Raw genomic sequence first — 19,948 nt, 5'->3', positions numbered from 1 at the left:
CTTAAAAGCTGCCCCGTCTTGTTTTAGCAGTACTGATATCTATTTTCATCCCTACTCTCAAATTTGCTCCATTATATTATTCCATTCATTGTTTAAGTTTATCTGGACTAAAGGTAAATGCTATTGGCAATATGTAAGTGGTTCAGAAATGTTTTATAAAGATGTATTCCTTTGCCAGTTTGAAATTCTGAAAACTGCTGAGAAAATTCTTGGCAATATGGAACTTGCTGCATTGGTGTATATATTATTAAGTATACAAACATATTGTGTAACAGAATGTTATTAGCACTGTTTCCGATGAAATGGAGTGAATTGCCTTCTCAAAATCTATGAATTCACACTCACTGCTCCATTCTATTATTTTCTTCATAACTTGCAATATATCCATTGTGATAAATCTACTGTGCTCCTTTGGTTGGTTAAAATCCAGTGTTTTTCTATGCAGTCGGAGTTGACTTTATTGATGATCCTGTACATTACGGAAAAGAAGCTGATAGACCTATCTATTATTTTATCTTGCCTTTCTTGTGGTTTCAGTTCGGTATAATTCTTCCACAGACATTCTGTAAATAATGTTGCGAGTTCTTTTCATATTACTCCAGGCAGAAGACTTATCATATACATAGGATGGTGTAGCGAGTGTTAATAATGACTACAAACAATAATGAACTTTGGTATGAAAGTATCATACATAAGCAGTTACTGACTGACAAGACAGAAATCAATTCATGACCAGTTGAAACACTTAAGTCTCAAGCTTTTGGACTTAAATTTCTAATTCCCAGTTTCTTATGTATAAAACATTGCTCAGCTACAGCTAGGAGGTATCTCCACTTTCACTGCACTCTTCACATTTTCCTCTGCTGAAGACTGGTTAATAACTTAATACTTGAAAAATTTCATGTACCTGTATATTTCTGTCATTCACATCACAAAATTAACCATATCTGACAACACAATAATTTATATAAGAAATAGTTACAAAATAGAACATTGCTCAGATACAGCTAGGCGGTATCTCCGCAGACCACCACTGTGTCACTAAATTTTAATTGATCAAAAATTTATACTCATTTCATACAGACTTGACACACACACACACACACACACACACACACCTGTAAATTGCATTAGGTTGGCACATTAGTTTAAAACTTCACTTCTAGTTCTTGGACGCTATTTTTGCCCGCAACTCCGTCCTGCAAAAGGAAAGAATGTTCATTATATTTCTCTTTCAAACTGAGGATAACGAAGTAAACTAAGGGAAGGAAAAGTGCTTCCTTGGAAGCAAAACAACATATTATAGACAAAGCAAAGAAGACATCAAAAGCCAACTAGCACAGCCACAGAGGACAAAGTTTACTAATATCAAACATTGGCCTCAATTTGAGGAAGAACTTTCGAAGAATGTACACTTGGGGCACAGTATTGTATGGAAGTGAATTACGGACTGTGGGGTTTTTGGAAGAGAAGAGGATCAAAGCGTTTGAAATGTGGTTCTACATAAGACCGTTCAAAACTGGATGGACTAATAAGAAAAAACACTGACAAGAAAAAGGGACAGAATGAGGACATGTGTTAAGATATCAAGGATTAACTTCGATGGTACTTGAGGGCAATGTAGAGGGTGAAAATTAAGACATATATTGGAACATATCCAACATATAGTTGACAACATTACATGCAAGTGCTAATTTGAGATGATGAGATTGACACAGAAGAGGACTTTGTAGCAGTCCACATCAGACCAGTCACAATATTGTAGGAAAAGAAAAGTAATTCATAACTGGCTGGTTTTCTGTCTTTTAGTGTTATGTTGTAAATAAGCTGACTTAAATTTGTAGAATGTATCTGAAATCTAAGATTACTATCTGCGAAAGCTTTCAGGTAGCACTGTAGTGGAAACCTGACAGGCTAAGTATTGTTTTGGATTGCATACCCCAGTCCATTGTCTTGTTGCACAGCCCACATGCGAGCATAATGTGAATCTGCCCTCGACAGAAGCTGGGTGTGTGTGCCACGTTCCACAACACGGCCTCCACTTAAAACGAGGATTTCATCTGCGTCCATGACTGTAGAGAGTCTGTGTGCAATGCAGATTGAGGTGCGACCACTGGTAGCACGTTTTAAGGCATCGAGGATGTTCTGAAACATATTGGCAATTATATTATTGTGCTACAGATATGTTATCAATGTTATTGGAGAAATCATAATATTATAACTGATGGGTAATATGAAACATAAAAATAATATATTTAGACAATATCTACAACAGGCCTCAATCTCTCTCTCTTTTTACACAAACTTTGTATCACCTTACTTTATTGCCATGGTACATGTAACCACTGAATTTATATTCAAAGTCTTATTTCCTTTTTGGCTGGTTTGGGAAGGAGTGGGATTAGACAATGAATACAATACTTTAAAAGGACTAAACATCTTGGTTATCAGTCCCTCACTGCACTGGAACTTCACGTAAAGTGGAGTGCTACGAGAAAAGGAGAACTAACAGCTCCTTGGTTTGCGTACATGTTGTCATGGTTGAAAACCTACATAACAGTAGATTTAAGTCACATGGTTAGAAGAAACATGAAATCTGAGCAGCTAAAAGTGATACTGGTCATTAGAGGATACCCCAAGAAAGATCAAAACAGGGCGGGGAAAATAAGCTAATTAGCTCTCTAATCTTCAAACAGTTAGATAAATAAAATACGTACAGAAAAAATTTTAAATGCATGATAATGCAGGGGAAGGGAGGGCGGGAAGCAGTTCGAGGTCAGTGAGAGTTGCTCCCCCACATTTGTCCTCTCCACTGACTGTTGAAATAAATTAAATTTTACTCCTCTTTCTTTCAGGAAGTGCACAATTTTGCGAGATGCTATCCCATTGTCTGCAAGTATCTGTGATAGGGAGGTGACAGGTCGATAACTCTTCTCAGGTCATTCAGTAGGGCACACACTGCAAGGAGATGAGCTAATATGAGCAGACTACCACAGTTACATTGAGGGGAGTCCTCTTGATCCAAATGAAACTTGTGGATAAATCTGGAGTGGCTGATAAGCAATCGACTTAGTATGGTGGCATCTTTCTGAGAGGTGCGGAGAAAAGTATGCCACACCTGATAGTCCCTCGTGATTGGTCTCTGATGTAGCAGTTGCAATTAGGTCTTTTCCAAGTACTCTGAGTCCAAGTTTATCTCCTGCAGCTGCTAATTTGGCGGTGAGTTCATTTCCTGGAATACCAGGTGGTTAGTGTCCACATGAATGTTACTATGACATTCCTGTGCTGTGAAGGTTAACTAATAAGTCTTTGATGTCAGCAACCAAAACATTTGTGGGGTACCACCGAGATTTGCCCTGTAAGCAGCTCACAGACACACTACAAACCAGGAAGATCTTTGTGAAAAGAGTTTTCATCTACTGCAAAGCCCATGACATGGTGACCCAACACCGTACTCAGCAGAGAATACTTCTCATGCCCCTTACATTGATGAAACTATAACCAACCCTGTTACTGACTTATCTGTCCATTTAGAGACCTGTCTAATTTGGGCAGTCACGGAAAACCAAAAGGAACAGACATTTGAGAACTTGTGGTACCAGCATTTTTCTTAGTGCCACAAAAGTAATCCATCTGAATCACTGGACTGTGTACACATCCTAGGGTGGTGCTGAGACAGAACTCTTGCGACATAAAGTTGAGGCAACTGGAGGTCCCTGAAAGACCCTCCAATTGTTCTCCAGCTGGTCCACCCATTTCTGGCTGATTTGTAAACAGTGTGAATGGTTGGTTATGAAACAGGGTCAAATAACACAACGGGTAGGCATCTGACAGATTGTCACCATCTAGTTTGCCAAGTGTTGCTGGCATCTGACCCTCAGTGGTGGGATACCCACTAGAGGGCTTGTACAGAAAGCTCCAGTTGCCAACTGCACAACACTGTTGTGGACAGGGTCTTCCAAGCTCAGTACTGTGGACAGGGTCTTCCAAGCTCAGTACTGATAGAGCTATGTAGAGTCACATAAAAACCGTGCTGTCTGCTCCCAAGGAGAGCTGCTAAGACATCTGACGATGTAAAGTTTCCTCGTACAATTTGTCTTGAGCTGGCATATACGTGGTAAATACTTTAACTTATTTTCAAATAAGGTCTAAAAACTCTGATAGTTTCAGAACTTCTAGTAACTGGTTGCCAAGTTTTAAGTTCTGGATGTGGGTGCACAGTTCCGAATCTACAGAAGTGCAAGGCATGAGGTTTCATGAGAGGAAAATGATATCCATAATTCAAGGCCCAGTTATGTACATTCTTTACAGCCTCCTGCAGATGATCTGTGGTTTGCAACAATGTAGAGCTGTAATACAGGCAAAGATTGTCCACATACAGTGACAGTAAGACAATGGGTTCCACTGCAGTCACAATACCACTGATGGTGATGGTGACGAGGATTACGCTCAAAACTTGTCCTGAATTATCCCAGTTTCCTGTATGTATTGGCTGCTGAGGGTACAACCTATACAGAACTGAAAGAGTCTGAAGGAAAGGAAATTTTGGATAAAAAAGGTAAGCAACACGGGAAGCCCTACTCATGCACAGCAGATACGACATGAAGACACCAGGTGATGTCATAGACCTTTTGCAGATCAAAAAAACACAGTGATCAAGTGTTGGCGATGCACATAAGCATTGCATGCTGCAGATTTCAGATGAATCAGTTGATCTGTAGTGGACATGAATACCTGAAAGCCACTTTGAGACTGATAATGTCCACTAGCTTCCAGGCTCCATCACAGTAGTCTGTTGACCATTCTTTCAAATAATTTACACCACATTCATTAGAGAGAGTGGTCAATAATTAGACAAATTTTGAGTGTCCTTTCCTGGTTTTAGAATAGTAATAATAATACCATACACCATTGGAAGAGAAACTCTCCTTCTCGCAAATACAATTGAAAAACTTGAGGACATGTTTTATGCTGTCGTTGCTAAGGTATTTAAGAATCTGAGTATGGATTTTTTTTTTTTTTTTTTTGTCCTGGGATTGTGTTGCCACATTCCGCTAAGGTGCTGTCGAACTCACATTCACTAAACAATATTGTATGATTCAAGGCCTTGTGCACAGGACAAGTAGTTCCAACTCTGCAAGGCATTTCCTGGTCAGGAAATTAGGATGGTAGTTACTGCATGCGAACACTTTGGCAAAATGTGCTGCAAAACATTCAGTAGTGACTGTGGGATCCTTACAGATCTCACCGTTGAGGGGGATGCCAGTAATGCCAGTAACTACACTACTGTAGACAGTGGGTAGCAGAGTTCAGTCAAAGCTTGAGCCAACAGGGTATGGCCTCTCATAGATGATACAAACTGTTACCAACACTGCCTTTCCAAAGTGACCAACATGGTGCACGTTTCATTGCTTGGTGGTTTGAGAGAGTAATAAGAAAGTAGTTGCTATCACAGAGGTCACCATGGACATATCGTCAGATCAAGGGCGAGTTGCTTGAGCTGCAGATCATGAGATCTACTGCTGAGTATGATCCCTGGGCTGTACTAAAATGTGTTGCAACTCCAGTGTTAAGTAGGCAGACGCCCACTATGGAAATTAACTGTTCTATTATTTGACTCCTGCCAAATGTGGCTTCATTGCCCCACAGTGAACTGAAATCCTCCAGTAAGAGGAAGAGTGGAGGCAACTGTTCCACTAGTTCCACCAGCTTGTGATATGGTATAGATCTGTCTGGGGGTATTTCAATATGTCCGGGGGTATTTAGGTAATAGGTTAGTGACACTTGCTCATTGAAAATGTCAGAGTGGATGAGCTTACAAACTCCTCCAGGTGCCCTCTCCGCATTAACACAATTTTTATAGTTGAATTTGTACTTTGTATTAGTAGCAAATTAGGTTTCTGAGAAATTTGTCTTCTGAAGTGCCATGCAAACTGCAGAGTAAGTAGCAATTAGCGGACAGATTCGTTAGGTGGCTAAGACTGCAGTTGCTGTCCCATTGAAGGAGCATCAGATTTGGATCTGAAAAGCAGCAACAAAGGGAAAATGGGAGTGCAAATTATTTTGCGAATGAGTCATGTTTGACCTGTTTGTGTGACTTGCCATCGATATTTATAGACTGTCCCTGGGGGAGGAAGTGCCATGGGTGCCAAGTCAGCCAGAACAGCAGAATTTTTCCGCATTGTCCCTGTGTGGTTTTAGTTTCTGTGGGAATACTCCTGTTGGGACTTTTGGCATAGAAAAGGACCTTTCTTTTCTACAGCCTGCAGCCTGTGGCTCCATTAGCCATTGTTGGTGGTAGATTGTCCGTCTAGGAGGGGGGCGGGACACCTTGCCAGATGTCCTCTTCCCTGACGATGCTGGAGGAGGAGGCATTGATGGGTCGGTTAACAAAGGTGCTGTTGGGTTTGGGTGTCAAGGGAACTGATGTCCCTTCCCCCAACTGAAAAACAAGCACTGACAAGCAGTTAAGGTCAGGAGTTGCTGTTTGAGATCATGTTAATCACACTAAGTGAGGATTTTAACATAAATTTTGAGAAGTCTAAGTTTGGTGTCATATCAATTGAAGAAAGTAGATTAAACTTTTTTTAGCATAAGACAGGAAGTCATGATTTATATTCCTGGATTTTCTTCTCCCTTTTAAAAACAGTACACATCAGTGAATAAGAGGGGCGAAATTCTGGGCAGGGGGTTGTTTACAAGGACTACACTCATGGGTTGTCCTTACAGACACCAAACAAGTAGCATCTTCAGCACAACGGAATGACATGTTCAAGCCTCTGATGTATAAATATTTTACAAGAGTAAGAAAATAAAGTCTGTCATCTTACCTATCCAGCATGACCTACAATTTCTGAGGTAAAACATTTACATTGAAGGATAGGATGAAAGCTTGAGTGTCCACCCTACTATCCTTAGATTCTCTCTGAATTTGATGAACAAAATGTACTCCACACCACTAGGTTAGCATGCAGTTCCGCACCTCTTTGCAGTTTTAGGTCCCAATGGAAGATGACGCCTTGAATTCTGTTGAACTTGTTATGAGGAGAGAAGGTAACTGGTACATCCCCAAGTTTGTCACAGTCCTGAAGTCCCTGTGGTTAGTTAAGCATTCAAAGTTTTGATCAACAAAGATCCATTTCTCATTTTCTCTATTGCAGCACATTTACAGACCTATCCTGTCTTTTCAATGAAAAACAGTGGCTTCATTGTTGCTGTGGAAGATTCTCAGTCAGTTCTGAAGAACACGACGAACTGTTCATCTCCAGTTATCTTACGTCAACTCTCATCACTCTCTTGACCAAATATGGAAATGCCATGGAGCTGTAAGCCTCTGCATTAAAATCTTACTTTGTCTGCTGAGATGGCCATGCCAGGACCAGTACAGGTGAACTGCCCTGGTGCTACTCACCCACATCAGAGGCTCTTCCCATAAAGACCACCCAGCCATGGCAAAGTCTACCTGGCCATAGTAACCATTATGAGTCACGGTACCTCAGATTGGACAGGCACCTACTCCCACATATACATGGGGGTGTTATAGCTCAGACATCAGCAGTGCATTCCCCGCATTGTCAGGCGGCTACATCTATGAGGGTACTTTGTGATTTCCCACACAATGAAATGGCTATCACCCTGGATTTCTGGTGTGAACAAATATCCACTCCAACAGCAGGTGCAGAATGTCTTGACACATGGTGAATGGATTGTATACCATGTAAGGTATCCTTCCCCAAATGGCCCACTCTTGTGAGAAATTAAGAAAAGTGAGGTCAAACACTAAAAGAGGACCATAAGTAAAGCAAACGAGGGAAAGTCTGTGAAATGAGCTAAAACTGGTGGGTGTCCTAATAGTAGCCGAGTCATAAACTTAAAAAGCTTCACAAGGTGTAAGATTCGTTTTAGTCACTTCTTACGACAGGCGAGGAATAACTGCTGGTCTATCCCAACCCCCAACACTGCAGGGATGTATTTCCTATCTTAATGTTTGCCCTCACTTGTTTGATTTATCTGTCACCAGTATTTTAGTTTTGTTTGTCTTTATTTTTGGTTTGTGGTATGCAAGGTATCAGATAAAATTTTTAACTTTTAGTCCACATCGACCATTATATCATTAGTAAATTTATTTGTTCGCCATTAATTCTGACCTCTTTGGTGCTGCTTTTCATTGTTTGTATAAATAAATTAAGGGATGGTGAGGGAGGGGTGGAGAGGGGGGGAGGGGGAGGGAGAGGGAGAGGGAGAGGGAGAGAGAGAGAGAGAGAGAGAGAGAGAGAGAGAGAGAGAGAGAGAGAGCCCCTCGTCAGATGTCCCTTCTCATCCTTGGCTCTTTCGCAGTGCCATAAACATCTATTTCTGTAGTTTGGTTTTTTAATATATTGAGAATCAATCTCTTTCTCTCTCCATTGAATTCCAGTTTTACTGTTTTCTAAACAGTATTTTCAAGTCCTCTTTATCAAAGCTCTCTAGGTCAATGAACTTGGAATGCATTTTCCTGTTCATCTCGGTAGCTTGCTAAGCTAAGATCATTTTTAGTGCTATTATAGGTTCTCTGTTTCCTTTTCCCTTTTTAAAATCTGAATTGGTTTCTTCTACATGTTAGTTAGCTTTAGCATTACAACTTTCCTTAATACTGAGTAGAATTTTTGAAGCATGGCTTAGTAATGCCAAGATTCTATAATTTAAACTATCACTGGCACTTCCTTTCTTAGTTATGGAAATTATCATTCCATGCTCATAACACACACACACACACACACACACACAAATTTTTACAGCTGTTCTTTCATCACATCTCCAGAATTCTTTAATAACTCAGCAGGGATGTTATATGTTCCCATCACTTTAATTGTTGTCCAAGCTGTTTAAAGCACTGTTGAATTCTAACCTCATAACTGGTGGTCCTATGAATATTTTCCACTTTTTCCATTGGGCTTATGTAATCTGAATCCTCTCAGGCATTTCAAGCATGTAGTTCAATGTATTCTTTCCATCTAACTTTTTTGTTTATTTTTTTCCAGGTTCAAACAGAATATTACTTTTATGTTTAAATATGTTGTTAAGAGCTCTACATCGAAACGGCAGTGATTTAATTTTTCAGTACATTTTGTTTATGTTTGCTTTGGCTATGTCTTCTTGTACATCTCTACTTATTTCTCTCATTCTTGCCGTGATGAGGTGTAAATCCGGAGTATCACTTCCTTGGAATAGGATCTAGTGGCATTTCCTATTTCCCTTGTTCACTGAGGGGGCAAGCAGGCATACAAGCATGTAAATTATTGCCAGTAACACAATTATTATTATTATTATTATTATTTCTTTTCTTTCTCAGACGTTATGTCTGGTTAAAAATGGAAAGTGACGTGGACCTTGATCAACCGTGACTTCCTTTTAACTGTACGGTATATGTTACATTGCATTTAGGAACTTTCGGGCAATTGAACATGTATCAATAATTACAGATTTCAGTAGTTGTATATATACGTTTTGATGTAGCTGTATTGCGTTGATGTACTGGTGGATATTGTGTGGTATGACTCCAGTACTTGATAGTATAATCGGTATAATGTCAACTTTATCCTGATGCCACATGTCCTTGACTTCCTCAGCCAGTTGGATGTATTTTTCAATTTTTTCTCCTGTTTTCTTCTGTATATTTGGTGTATTGGGTTTGAATATTTCAATTAGTTGTGTTAATTTCTTCTTTTTATTGGTTACTATTATGTCAGGTTTGTTATGTGGTGGTGTTTTATCTGTTATAATGGTTCTGTTCCATTATTATTATTATTACTGTTATCTTCAACCATCAGGTTGGTTAGCAGCAGCTCACCATGCTTTTCTGCCTTCCTCTTGAAAGCAGTATAAATGGTGGAGCAGGTACACCATGGTTTATGTATTCTAGTCTCAGTTCGACTCTTGTGTTCTTTCCTTCTATTGTCCCTTCAATGATACTTTTTAATGGCATCATGATGCCTCAACAGAGACCCTTGTGTCCCTTCTGTGTTGGAAAGCCTTTAAGAGACGTGGCTCCTATCTCTCTCCACTGGCTGGGAAACGATCTGTTGGTATACTGTAGATGTGGCCTAGAATTTTTTTATGGCAGGTGCTGCCAAGTGAACTTACATTGGATGGGAGATGATTTTTAATCCTTTATCATGCATACTTATTTGTTATTTGACACATATTAAGTACATAAATGAACTGGAAAAACTTTACTGACCTATAGAATTTGTTTTATACAAGCAGCAGCATACCCTGCTATAACAGGGAATGGAAGGCACAGAGCAGATTTTACATACTAGAGAATGGAAGGGAAGATGACAATAATTATTTTATGTGAGGGGCACTCAAGATCATGGTCATCAGCGCCCTGATGAAAAGTCAGCCTGATGATCTTGTGGGTGGGAACACATGTAAAGCACTTTATAAAGCATTAAAATTGGCTTCCACCCACACCAATTTAGGGATGAGGCCGTTCACAAAATTCACCTCTCGTGTAGCTCTGGAATCACTATTGGAGAGGATTGTGGCGAGATCTCCATCGAGACAGAGCTGCCCTGATATAAGCGTACAACACATATGCAAAATATGCTGAACTGAAAGTGGCGCACCACAAACCTCACAATGTGTTGGAACCAGCTGAAAAACATTCCTGTCTGAGCAAAAGAAAGACGAATAAGTTCATCTTTAAAAGAGCAAAGAGAGTGGAGATAGTGACGAGAGAGAGAGAGAGAGAGAGAGAGAGTAGGAGTAGAGTGTGGACTGTACAAGAGCTTGGGGGAAGAGGGGCTTTGGAGCCCCTACCCTCTCGATGCAGTGAACTTCAGCACAAAAAAATATGCCACTTATTCTCGTCCCCTATAACCACAAGTTAAAGTTTCCTGGTATAGAGGTCAAAATCCTGAGCAAACCATCCCCAAAGACACATATGGAGAGGATACAATGGTGACTGAAGCGAAAGACAGCGACAATGGAACTGAAAAAGAATGAAACACAATGACAGTGGGGCAGAGAGACAAAGTGGCAGAGAAAGAGATTGTGGTACACAAGAGCAAGAGAAAGGGATGAGGACACTGATACTGGGAGAGACAGACAGGAGACAGTGGAGGGGGGGGAGGGGGGGGGGGGGAGAGAGACATGGTGAGGAAGATGGAAAGAGGATTGGGGCAGCTAGTTCCCCATTTTTCTGTCAGAGTCTCTTAAAGAGGACCATATTTGCCTTTTTTGTGCTCTAACAGGTACATTTTTTAGCTCATAGTAACTTTTTGATTTTCTCTACATTTTATCAAAGTCACCTCCTCTGTATACACTCAGCACTACTCTCTTGTCCTTACATTTTACGTCTCTCTCTCTCTCTCTCTCTCTCTCTCTCTCTCTCTGCCCATCTCAAAAAGTTGTCACCTGTCTACAGTGTCAAATGCGTTTTTTTAAAGTCAACAAAGGCAATTTCTGTTTCCTGAGCTGCCATTAGTCTTATTTCAAGAATTAATCATAAGCCATGTATTGCTTCTTGTGCTCATATCTCTGGTAAATTTAAAAATATGTTTTCTTCTTCAGCTTACACTTATCCCCCATACAGCCAACAGTCACAGCCTCAGATACATTTGCAACAAAATCCCCAAGAGTAGTTAGTGCTGATCAGAGATCCACACTTAGTGTGTCTGCCCATGACAGTTTTCATGACATACTAGAATGTCATACAAATGAACTGCAAGTAACCATATACATAGATTTTAAATGCATCAGTGTACATGTACTTGTACCCAGGGTGCAAAAGACAGATTCGGAGACAACTTACATTCCATATCTAGGCATAAATGACAAACATTATGTATTTACTGACATACTCGTCTATATGACAAATATGCTCTCCCAAAGACTAGAAAAATGAGAAGGAAACACACATCTTGGCTATCAGATGAGCTTAGACAGCTCATGAATCTCAGACACTAAATATCTGGCATAGACACATGACAAACCATCCCTGAAAATCAGATTGCTTACATTTAAAAGTGGAAAAGAGGCAATCTATCTGTGAGAAACACTAACCTCAGGCATTAAATGACAATAGACACATATCAGCTATCCTTGAAATAAATTTGTGTGACACCAAGTTGAAGGCAAATTAAAAGCTGCAACTGATCCCATTGTCCCAGTCAAAAAAATAAACCGAAATCTTGTGCACATTACAATATTATGCATGTTACTGCCAATACCATATGGAAGAATTCATCATGAGTATCTGATCACCATTTACTGGATTCAATGGCATTATATTCTAAATGATTGGGCTTATTACAGATACATTGCTGCTGCCCATAACAACATATACTCAACCACTCTTTGGCTGCAAAGATTTTCCTGTGGTCTGGAAACTGGTAGTTGTCAAAACACTTCGCAAGACCGATGCTACCACAATATCCTACAACTATCGACCCATTTCTATTCTTCTGGCATTGTCCATTACCTTAGAATATTTAGTCCACAACCAGCTTACCAACTACATAAATACCTAGTACATAAATAACAACCAGGCTTCCATAAGCACTGCACCACATCATCATCTTCAATAAAAGTAACCTATGCCCTGTACAAAGAAGAGGTGCCTATAATATCCGTTTTAGATTTTAGCAAAGCCTCTGTCACTTTACTAATACCTTACTCACCACACTGAATAACCTAAAATTTCCTCCAAGTTCAGTACAATGGTACAGTAGTACCTGACATCACCAACAATGAGTCACATTCATGTCTGGGTACACACAGTTGCAGTGGCAACAGGTAGTATCACACATCCCCCAGGATTCGGTATTAGGTTCAATTATACTCTTCTCAATCCATCCAAAACTTGATTGGTCCTCGTTTGTCATTAGCCCGAAACTTTGGGAATATCTCCCGTGTTTAATGGAACAAACATAAATTTCTCTCCACCAGAAAGAGTCTAGGAGTGGTAATACATGAGGATCTAAACTGGGCTGAGCACATAACTACAATGTGCGAAAGGCATCGGCATCTCTTCATGGCCTACAAAAATACAAAGAACCCTTCCCTCTTGACCTGAAAAAAACTCTGATTTAACTAATTCACAGCCACCTCTCTCTAGGTAGGTTTGTAAAAACCTCAATTAAGAAGTTTATTGTCATGAAAACATCTCTCATATTTCAACATGACAGCATCTAGATCCTGACCACATAAACACAACTACATTTCTTTGCTCTCAGTCACAGTGTATAAACATAAACTGACTAAGGTGCAGTTGCTCAACTTCAGTATTGTGAGCCACTGTGGCTTACTAAAAATTTTACCGCAAGAGTAATTTTCTTTCAACAGTTCTTTTCCAAAGAATGATATAAATTTCAAACTGAGATTGCTCAAGGTTTACATAAAAATTTTATGAGCCACAACAACAAAACTTTATTAAAACGAGGTAGCGCATCATCTTATTTAGCACTTCTAATTTTATTTGCTCCCCAGACATTGAAAGTCGAGATAAATTATTGTGTACTTACATGTTCAGTGATTGAGTCAAGTGACGATGTGGCTTCATCAAAAACAAGTATTGGGGCACCTTTCAGCACAGCTCTCGCTATGGCTACCCGCTGTTTTTCACCACCTGACAGTTTCAGTCCTCTCTCACCAACCTTTTGAAAACAATAACAGCAAGTTGAAATTAAAATATTTCTTCCAAGTACTCATTATTGTACTAGCCAAAATAGAAAAAATGTACCTGTGTGCAATAGCCCTGTGGCCACTGCTGGATGGAATCATGCAAGTCTGCTAATCTTGTTGCTGCGTAAACATCTTCGTCTGATTTGTTGAGGTTTCCATAATGAACATTGTACATGATTGTATCATGAAACAACACAGAGTCCTATGAAACATAGTTTACACATTAACTTCTTTTCCTGTGGCATCTATAATTCTAATATACATTATGTCAAATATTGATCCAAAATCCTATTAAGCATAAAATGTGTTGATTCTCTACAAATTTAAGTAACGGAGTTAGCAATGGTAGCTGCTGACCTTATAGTAGAGGCACTAAGTGTAGGGCAAGCACAAAGAAAAAATGAAACCTTGTAGTTCAGGTAATGGACTAGACAAACATATGTACACTGCTGCATTGTCCTGGCACTGTAGCTGGACTGTACTCTCAAGAAGAATTGAAGAATAACCATGTTCTAATTCTTATTTGTGACCAGATCTGCCACTTAGTGCCTCCCACTATAAATACATCACTCATTCTCTTGTGATTGTTTCACGCACCATATTCCAGGAGGGAGAGGGAGAGGGGCAGGGGTTGTTGATGGGACTAATTAGTAAGAAGTATACCTGTGGTACAATAGCAATGGACTTTCGCAGACTGTCCAGATCAACATCACGGATGTCCTGTCCTCCCACCAAAATCTGCCCAGTTTGTGGCTCAAAGAATCTGTAGAGCAACCTTACAATAGAGGACTTTCTGCAAAAAAAGAAAGAATAATTACATATTTAATACCTACCAAGAAAATTTTATATATTCAGGTGATTCAACTATATATGTAAATTAGAGCTAACAGGATACATACCCAGTACCAGAACCACCAACAATAGCAACTTTGCTACCAGCAGGAATGGAGAATGAGAGTCCATTGAGAACACTTTTGCCAGGTCCATACGAAAAATGTACATCTCTGAAATCAATAGTTGCCGTTGATGGGGTAAGTGACAACACTGGAGCCCCAGGTTTTGTCTGAAGAAAACAGAAACCACTCTGATACAATTCTGAACTGGCTGTGTAATCTCATCATATATCTCCCTTGTGAATAGGTGTTCAGTCAAAATTACATATGCTGCTCTTCAATGAAAAAACTCACAAAACTTAGGAAAAGTTTGGTCTTTCCTACGAAATATTTAACCAAAGTTCTAATCACGCATGTCAAGTAGTAAAAATACTATGAGAATGAGATAATTAGAAGAATTAAACACACTCAAAATTATCAAATTAAAGGATGATATGATGTTCCATTCAAACAAAACAAAATTCAGTACTTCCTAATGAAATACCAAAACTGTAGGAAACAGTGTGTCTCTAAAAGAGCCTCAAAGCATATTACTATGCTGATTAGATAAGTGAATCTAGTAATGTTAGTAAAACAGCCTGAACTGTAGTATATTAATACAAGGAATGCCAGCCTGCAGTAATATAGCACAGCACTAAGGGGAAAGGAAGTGTTGCCATATGAGCCAAATACAATATGTGAGACTTTTATAGAAAAATATGATTCCTGAAGGGTAAAGGAGCATAAGCCAATTTCTGCAGTTTTGACTTAAAACAATATTCGTAATACTCGCAGACTGCTTCATTTGTGGAAGAATCTTTCCAGTTCTTCACCTGCCCATAGGTGATTTATGCAGTGCTAAAAACACGAGGGTGCATGATCATTTAACACTAGGTATATCAAGCACTGTCTGGAGCAGGACTGCCCTCTTTCTTCCACAAACGAAGGACTGTCAGGTACTTCAAACACAGTTTCAAGTCAAAACTGCAGAAATTAGACTTCTACCCTTTCAGCTTTCAGGTTCACTATTTAGTAAGACAACAAGGGGAAAATTTAGCAATAGACTCATCTAAATTGAGGAATTCCTTTTGGCTGTGGAGTGTTACAGAACATGTCCTGAAAATTATTTCAAAGCTTAAAACAAAACTATCCATTGGCTTGGATAACATTTCGTCTAGGTTACTTGAAGAATAAAAAGTGAATTAATAACAAAAACAGAGGATTAATGTCTAACATTTTCTTGACAATAAGGTTTTTAAAAGACTGAGCACATACTCTGCTTGGGGATGGAAATCGGTTGTGTCCTTTCCAAATAAACCATCCCAGCATTAGCCTTATGAAACTGAGAAATTGCAGAAACCCTAAATCTGGATGGCAAGACAGTAAGACGCAGTCCTCCCATATATCAGTCCCCAGTGTTACCAATGCTCCACCTCACCTCACTCATTATGGTTGTGTGGGGCCAGCATCTATGTGATGGCTGTTACAAAACTACACATTCTTGTAGAGGTTACTTCCACCTCTGTATAAAACTCCTGTTTCACAGTTTCAATAAGCTTTCATTCAAAATACCTTGGATAAAATAGAATCTTGTGCTCCAAAGAGATACAGTACAAAATTATTAATGGGTTTATAAAACTACTTTACATACTGTTTCTATTGTCTATGCTAAACAGCTGATCCCACTACATTACAGCATTTCAGAAACCTTCCATTGCATATCCAGTACACACTGAAACAAAAGGGCCCACAATACAATACAAAGGGGAAAGGACACACTCAAATAGTAATTCAAAACATAATTTGCTATCACACACTGTGTACTGAATATACATTGTAATTTTGCTGAAGCTGAACCTTTTTACACAATTCAATTTGAACAGGTTTGTTTGTGCACTTTGAAGATGATGTGTAACTCACTATGTGATATAGTATTTACTAATACTACTTTCTGTCTTCAGAGATCCAGCTTTTCATGTCTTTTGCACAATTAATTATTTGCGATGTACTCGCCGCAGGGGAGATCTAACAATAAGGTATCTGAAAACCCACCATATAAAGAGGTGATCAGAAATGAAGCTTACCAGGGTTTTTACTGTAAAAGTGCCATGAAATAGATTGTATGAACATTCCTAGAAGGAGATAGTACAATGATTTATTTTAGCAATGTTTTGAGATAATTATGCTCTACCCATGGAAAAAGACTAAAACAATGGAAACTAACAGGAATGTGTTAACGAAGTGTGACTAAATACCAGGAATGATGTAAAGGGCAAATAAACATCACTAATCTTCCTCATTGAAAACCTTAACCTTGCATAGCTTGAGGTAAAATGTCTGACTAAGATAGCTTACATTGTTTGCTGTAAAAGGATGAGAGGTATGGAGCGTTTATTCGAACACAGAGTACAGTCAGTATTCATAACTATGCTTAAACATGATATCTAAATAAACAACAAGAGTGACAACTAAGTGTGAATTTTATTCCATAACTGCAAAGCCATACATTTTCAGAGAAAAAGCGGATCTGCTATTGTCCAGTAGCAGAATTAAACTAGAAGGAAAGCAAGTTTTCAAGACGCAGCAATTGTAAATTGTAATAAAAATTTGGTAGAAGTCAATAGCTTGTGGGAGTAAGGAAGAACTGAATGAATGGCCACTGCCAAACTGTGACAAGAACAAAGTTTACCAGCAGAAAACTGATGAGTACAATGTGCTCAATTTCGATGGCTCCTTCACAACCTGCACCATCTAATTCCTTCCTCCCAGTACCAGCTTCTCATATGTATCTACTACTTTCGTAATAAATTCAATGCAGGCCTGCTTCAGAATTGTAAATTACTTTTGTAGGAACCCTGCCTGTATACTGATTTTCACTACTGTATGAGGGACACAAGTTATTAACCCAACGTACCTTGATACTGGAATCAACTGTCATAAGAGTGAACATTGTCTGCATGTCTATGAGAGCTTGGCGCACTTCACGGTATACAGATCCCAAGAAGCCCAATGGCACAGACAACTGAAAGAGTAGACCATTCACTACTACAAGGTCACCAACAGTCATTTGCCCTGTACAAACAGAAATTACAGCAGCAATAAACATAACTGAAAATATTTATCAATGCAGATCAAAAGTTGTGGTTCAATATGGTGTGTAGGAAAGTTAAATCAAAAAGTGTGCAAAGCTGTATCACTTGTTGAACATCTCCCCCATGCTCAATTCACAGGTACTATCTACTATAAAATGTCAAATTCCCATAGACAATTTTTTTTTTAATCTGTGAAACAACTCTAGCACTGTGCAATGTACTTCATTCTTCAGAATAGAACTTAGTGCTCAATCCAGAATTGTTCATTCATATAAAAATCAGTGAAGGAAAATATGGATGATGCAGAGGACATTCAAACTTCAGATCTGAGATTATCACAACGGCTTCGTGAGCTATGCATTGTCATACTTCAACATACTGACAGCAATCAATTTTTGACCAATTTAAGAGCAAAGATTATAATAAAGTTTGAATATGAAGTACTGGTAGCAGTAGTCTTTGTGTTGTGCTTCAACGCCATCTTTTCCATCCTCAAAAACAGTTTGTACAATCTTCCCTGATGATACGTCTGAAACTGCCCTATATGGGTGATAAAGAATAGGCCATGTCTCACTATCACTTCTGGGCAATGCCGAAAACTTTGTGAAACTAGAGGATAAAAGGGGAGCTGGTGTGAGAATGTTCTCGTTATGCCATTTACTGTGACACCATCTCACATCATAATGGTCACAATGACACCAATGTTCTATGGAGTCATAAGACATTGCACCTGAAACATATAGGAGCATTAGCTACTGACATATTTTTTTTCTAACTTCTGATTTCATTTACACACTTGCTCTGACAAATATGCACCACTATAATTGACTTTTATTCTGTGACGAATTACAATTGGACAAAATTAGAATTAATTTAATAGCTTCAGCTGCTGATGGGCGTTGATATATATCTACGGGGACAGGTGAAAATGTGTGCCACCGAGGGCACAGAAGATAGTGCGACTGCAGGGACTATCTCGTGCACACCTCCCACAAGACCCACATTCTCACCTGTATGTCCACACACACTACATTCGTAGTGTCCCACCCCAACACACTCATTACTCGTGGAAGACATTCTTACCAAGTCTCGTAAGAGTTCAGAAAATGTGTGTGCATCCGCACAGTATTGCCAGACCTATATACTTATATGGATATGGTGTGTGTTCTTTCGGACATGTCCGAAAGAACAGATACCATATCCATATAAGTATATAATTACAATTGGTTCCTTCCTCTAGCCACACAGCTAAGGTACAGGAAGCCATGTTCATTTAAAATTGCTAATAGAGCACTTTTTGTGTTTTTGCATTAACGACTGTGCATCTGTACCAGAATACTATACATCTCTATATCACATGGTTTAAAAAGTGCTCTCCACTTATCCTCTAATGGCACAGTACAGCGAGATTCTGATGATGATACAAACGTTGAGGGATAATATAACAACAAAAACAATCAGTTATTGACAAAATTATTTAATCTACTCACCAAGTGGCGGCAGAACACACACACAAAAGATGGTTGTAATTGACAAGCTTTCAGAGCCAGTGACTCCTCCTTCAGGGAGGAGGGGTGAAGGAAAAGGACTGGAGAGGTCTAGGGAAAGGGATAGATTTCAGGAAAGTCACCCAGAATAGAAGGTCGGGGGAGACTTACCGTATGAGATGAGAAGGAAATTCTCTTTCCTAGAGTCTTTCCTTGTCATCCCATACAGTAAGTCCCCCCTAACCCATGGTTCTGGGTGACTTTCCCATAATCTGCCCCTTTTCCTTCATCCCTCCTGCCCAAAGAAGGAGCCACTGGATCCGAAAGCTTGCCAATTACAGCCAACTTATGTGTGTGTTCTGCTGCCACTTGGTAAGTAGGTTTTTTTATCCATCCAATTAAAAAACTTTCTGGGATGATGGAGAAGGATAAACGTATAAGGGTACATGTATCTATTTGAGGTAAGGCATCCTAGTCCGGAAACAAAAATCATTACTTCTGACAGAAGAAAATATGTACTGGTACTGTTGCTGCTTAAACTGTAGGGTGAGCAACTTTCAAAGGCAGTAGTATGGACCCATTAAAGAAAAAGTGCGTGTAGTAACTATGGGCTCTATAATGCACACCTTATGAGCAATGGGCACTTGCTAAGAAGATGCACAGTAGCAAAGATAAAATGCTCGTACCTCTTAAGGCAGGCATTTTAGATCCCATCTGACTACACTTTTTTTTTTCTTATTTTGGTCCAGATTTTAGCAGTAACAGTACCGGTACGTCTATTCCACTGTCAAGAAGTATAAGAACGATTTTCGCTTTTAGCTTTCATTTC

General features: G+C 39.2%; 1 protein-coding gene across 2 annotated transcripts in view; it reads right to left on the bottom strand.

Moving 5' to 3' along the window:
- Positions 1–893: 893 nt before the first annotated feature.
- The window catches only part of LOC126418497 (iron-sulfur clusters transporter ABCB7, mitochondrial), a 74,489-nt gene continuing 55,434 nt past the window's right edge, over positions 894–19,948 (bottom strand). For both annotated transcript variants that reach the window (XM_050085282.1, XM_050085283.1), the window contains exons 8-14: positions 17,455–17,612; positions 14,568–14,731; positions 14,332–14,461; positions 13,727–13,870; positions 13,509–13,640; positions 1,940–2,145; positions 894–1,199 (exon numbers count right to left, since the gene is read on the bottom strand). In XM_050085282.1, coding sequence (XP_049941239.1) covers positions 1,163–1,199; positions 1,940–2,145; positions 13,509–13,640; positions 13,727–13,870; positions 14,332–14,461; positions 14,568–14,731; positions 17,455–17,612 — 971 coding nt within the window. In that variant the 3' untranslated portion in view covers positions 894–1,162. The remainder of the gene's footprint in view (positions 1,200–1,939; positions 2,146–13,508; positions 13,641–13,726; positions 13,871–14,331; positions 14,462–14,567; positions 14,732–17,454; positions 17,613–19,948) is intronic.

Source organism: Schistocerca serialis, chromosome 9, assembly GCF_023864345.2.
Source record: "Schistocerca serialis cubense isolate TAMUIC-IGC-003099 chromosome 9, iqSchSeri2.2, whole genome shotgun sequence".
In the NCBI taxonomy this organism is placed as follows: domain Eukaryota; kingdom Metazoa; phylum Arthropoda; class Insecta; order Orthoptera; family Acrididae; genus Schistocerca; species Schistocerca serialis.
This window is presented reverse-complemented; position numbering and strand designations above follow the sequence as displayed.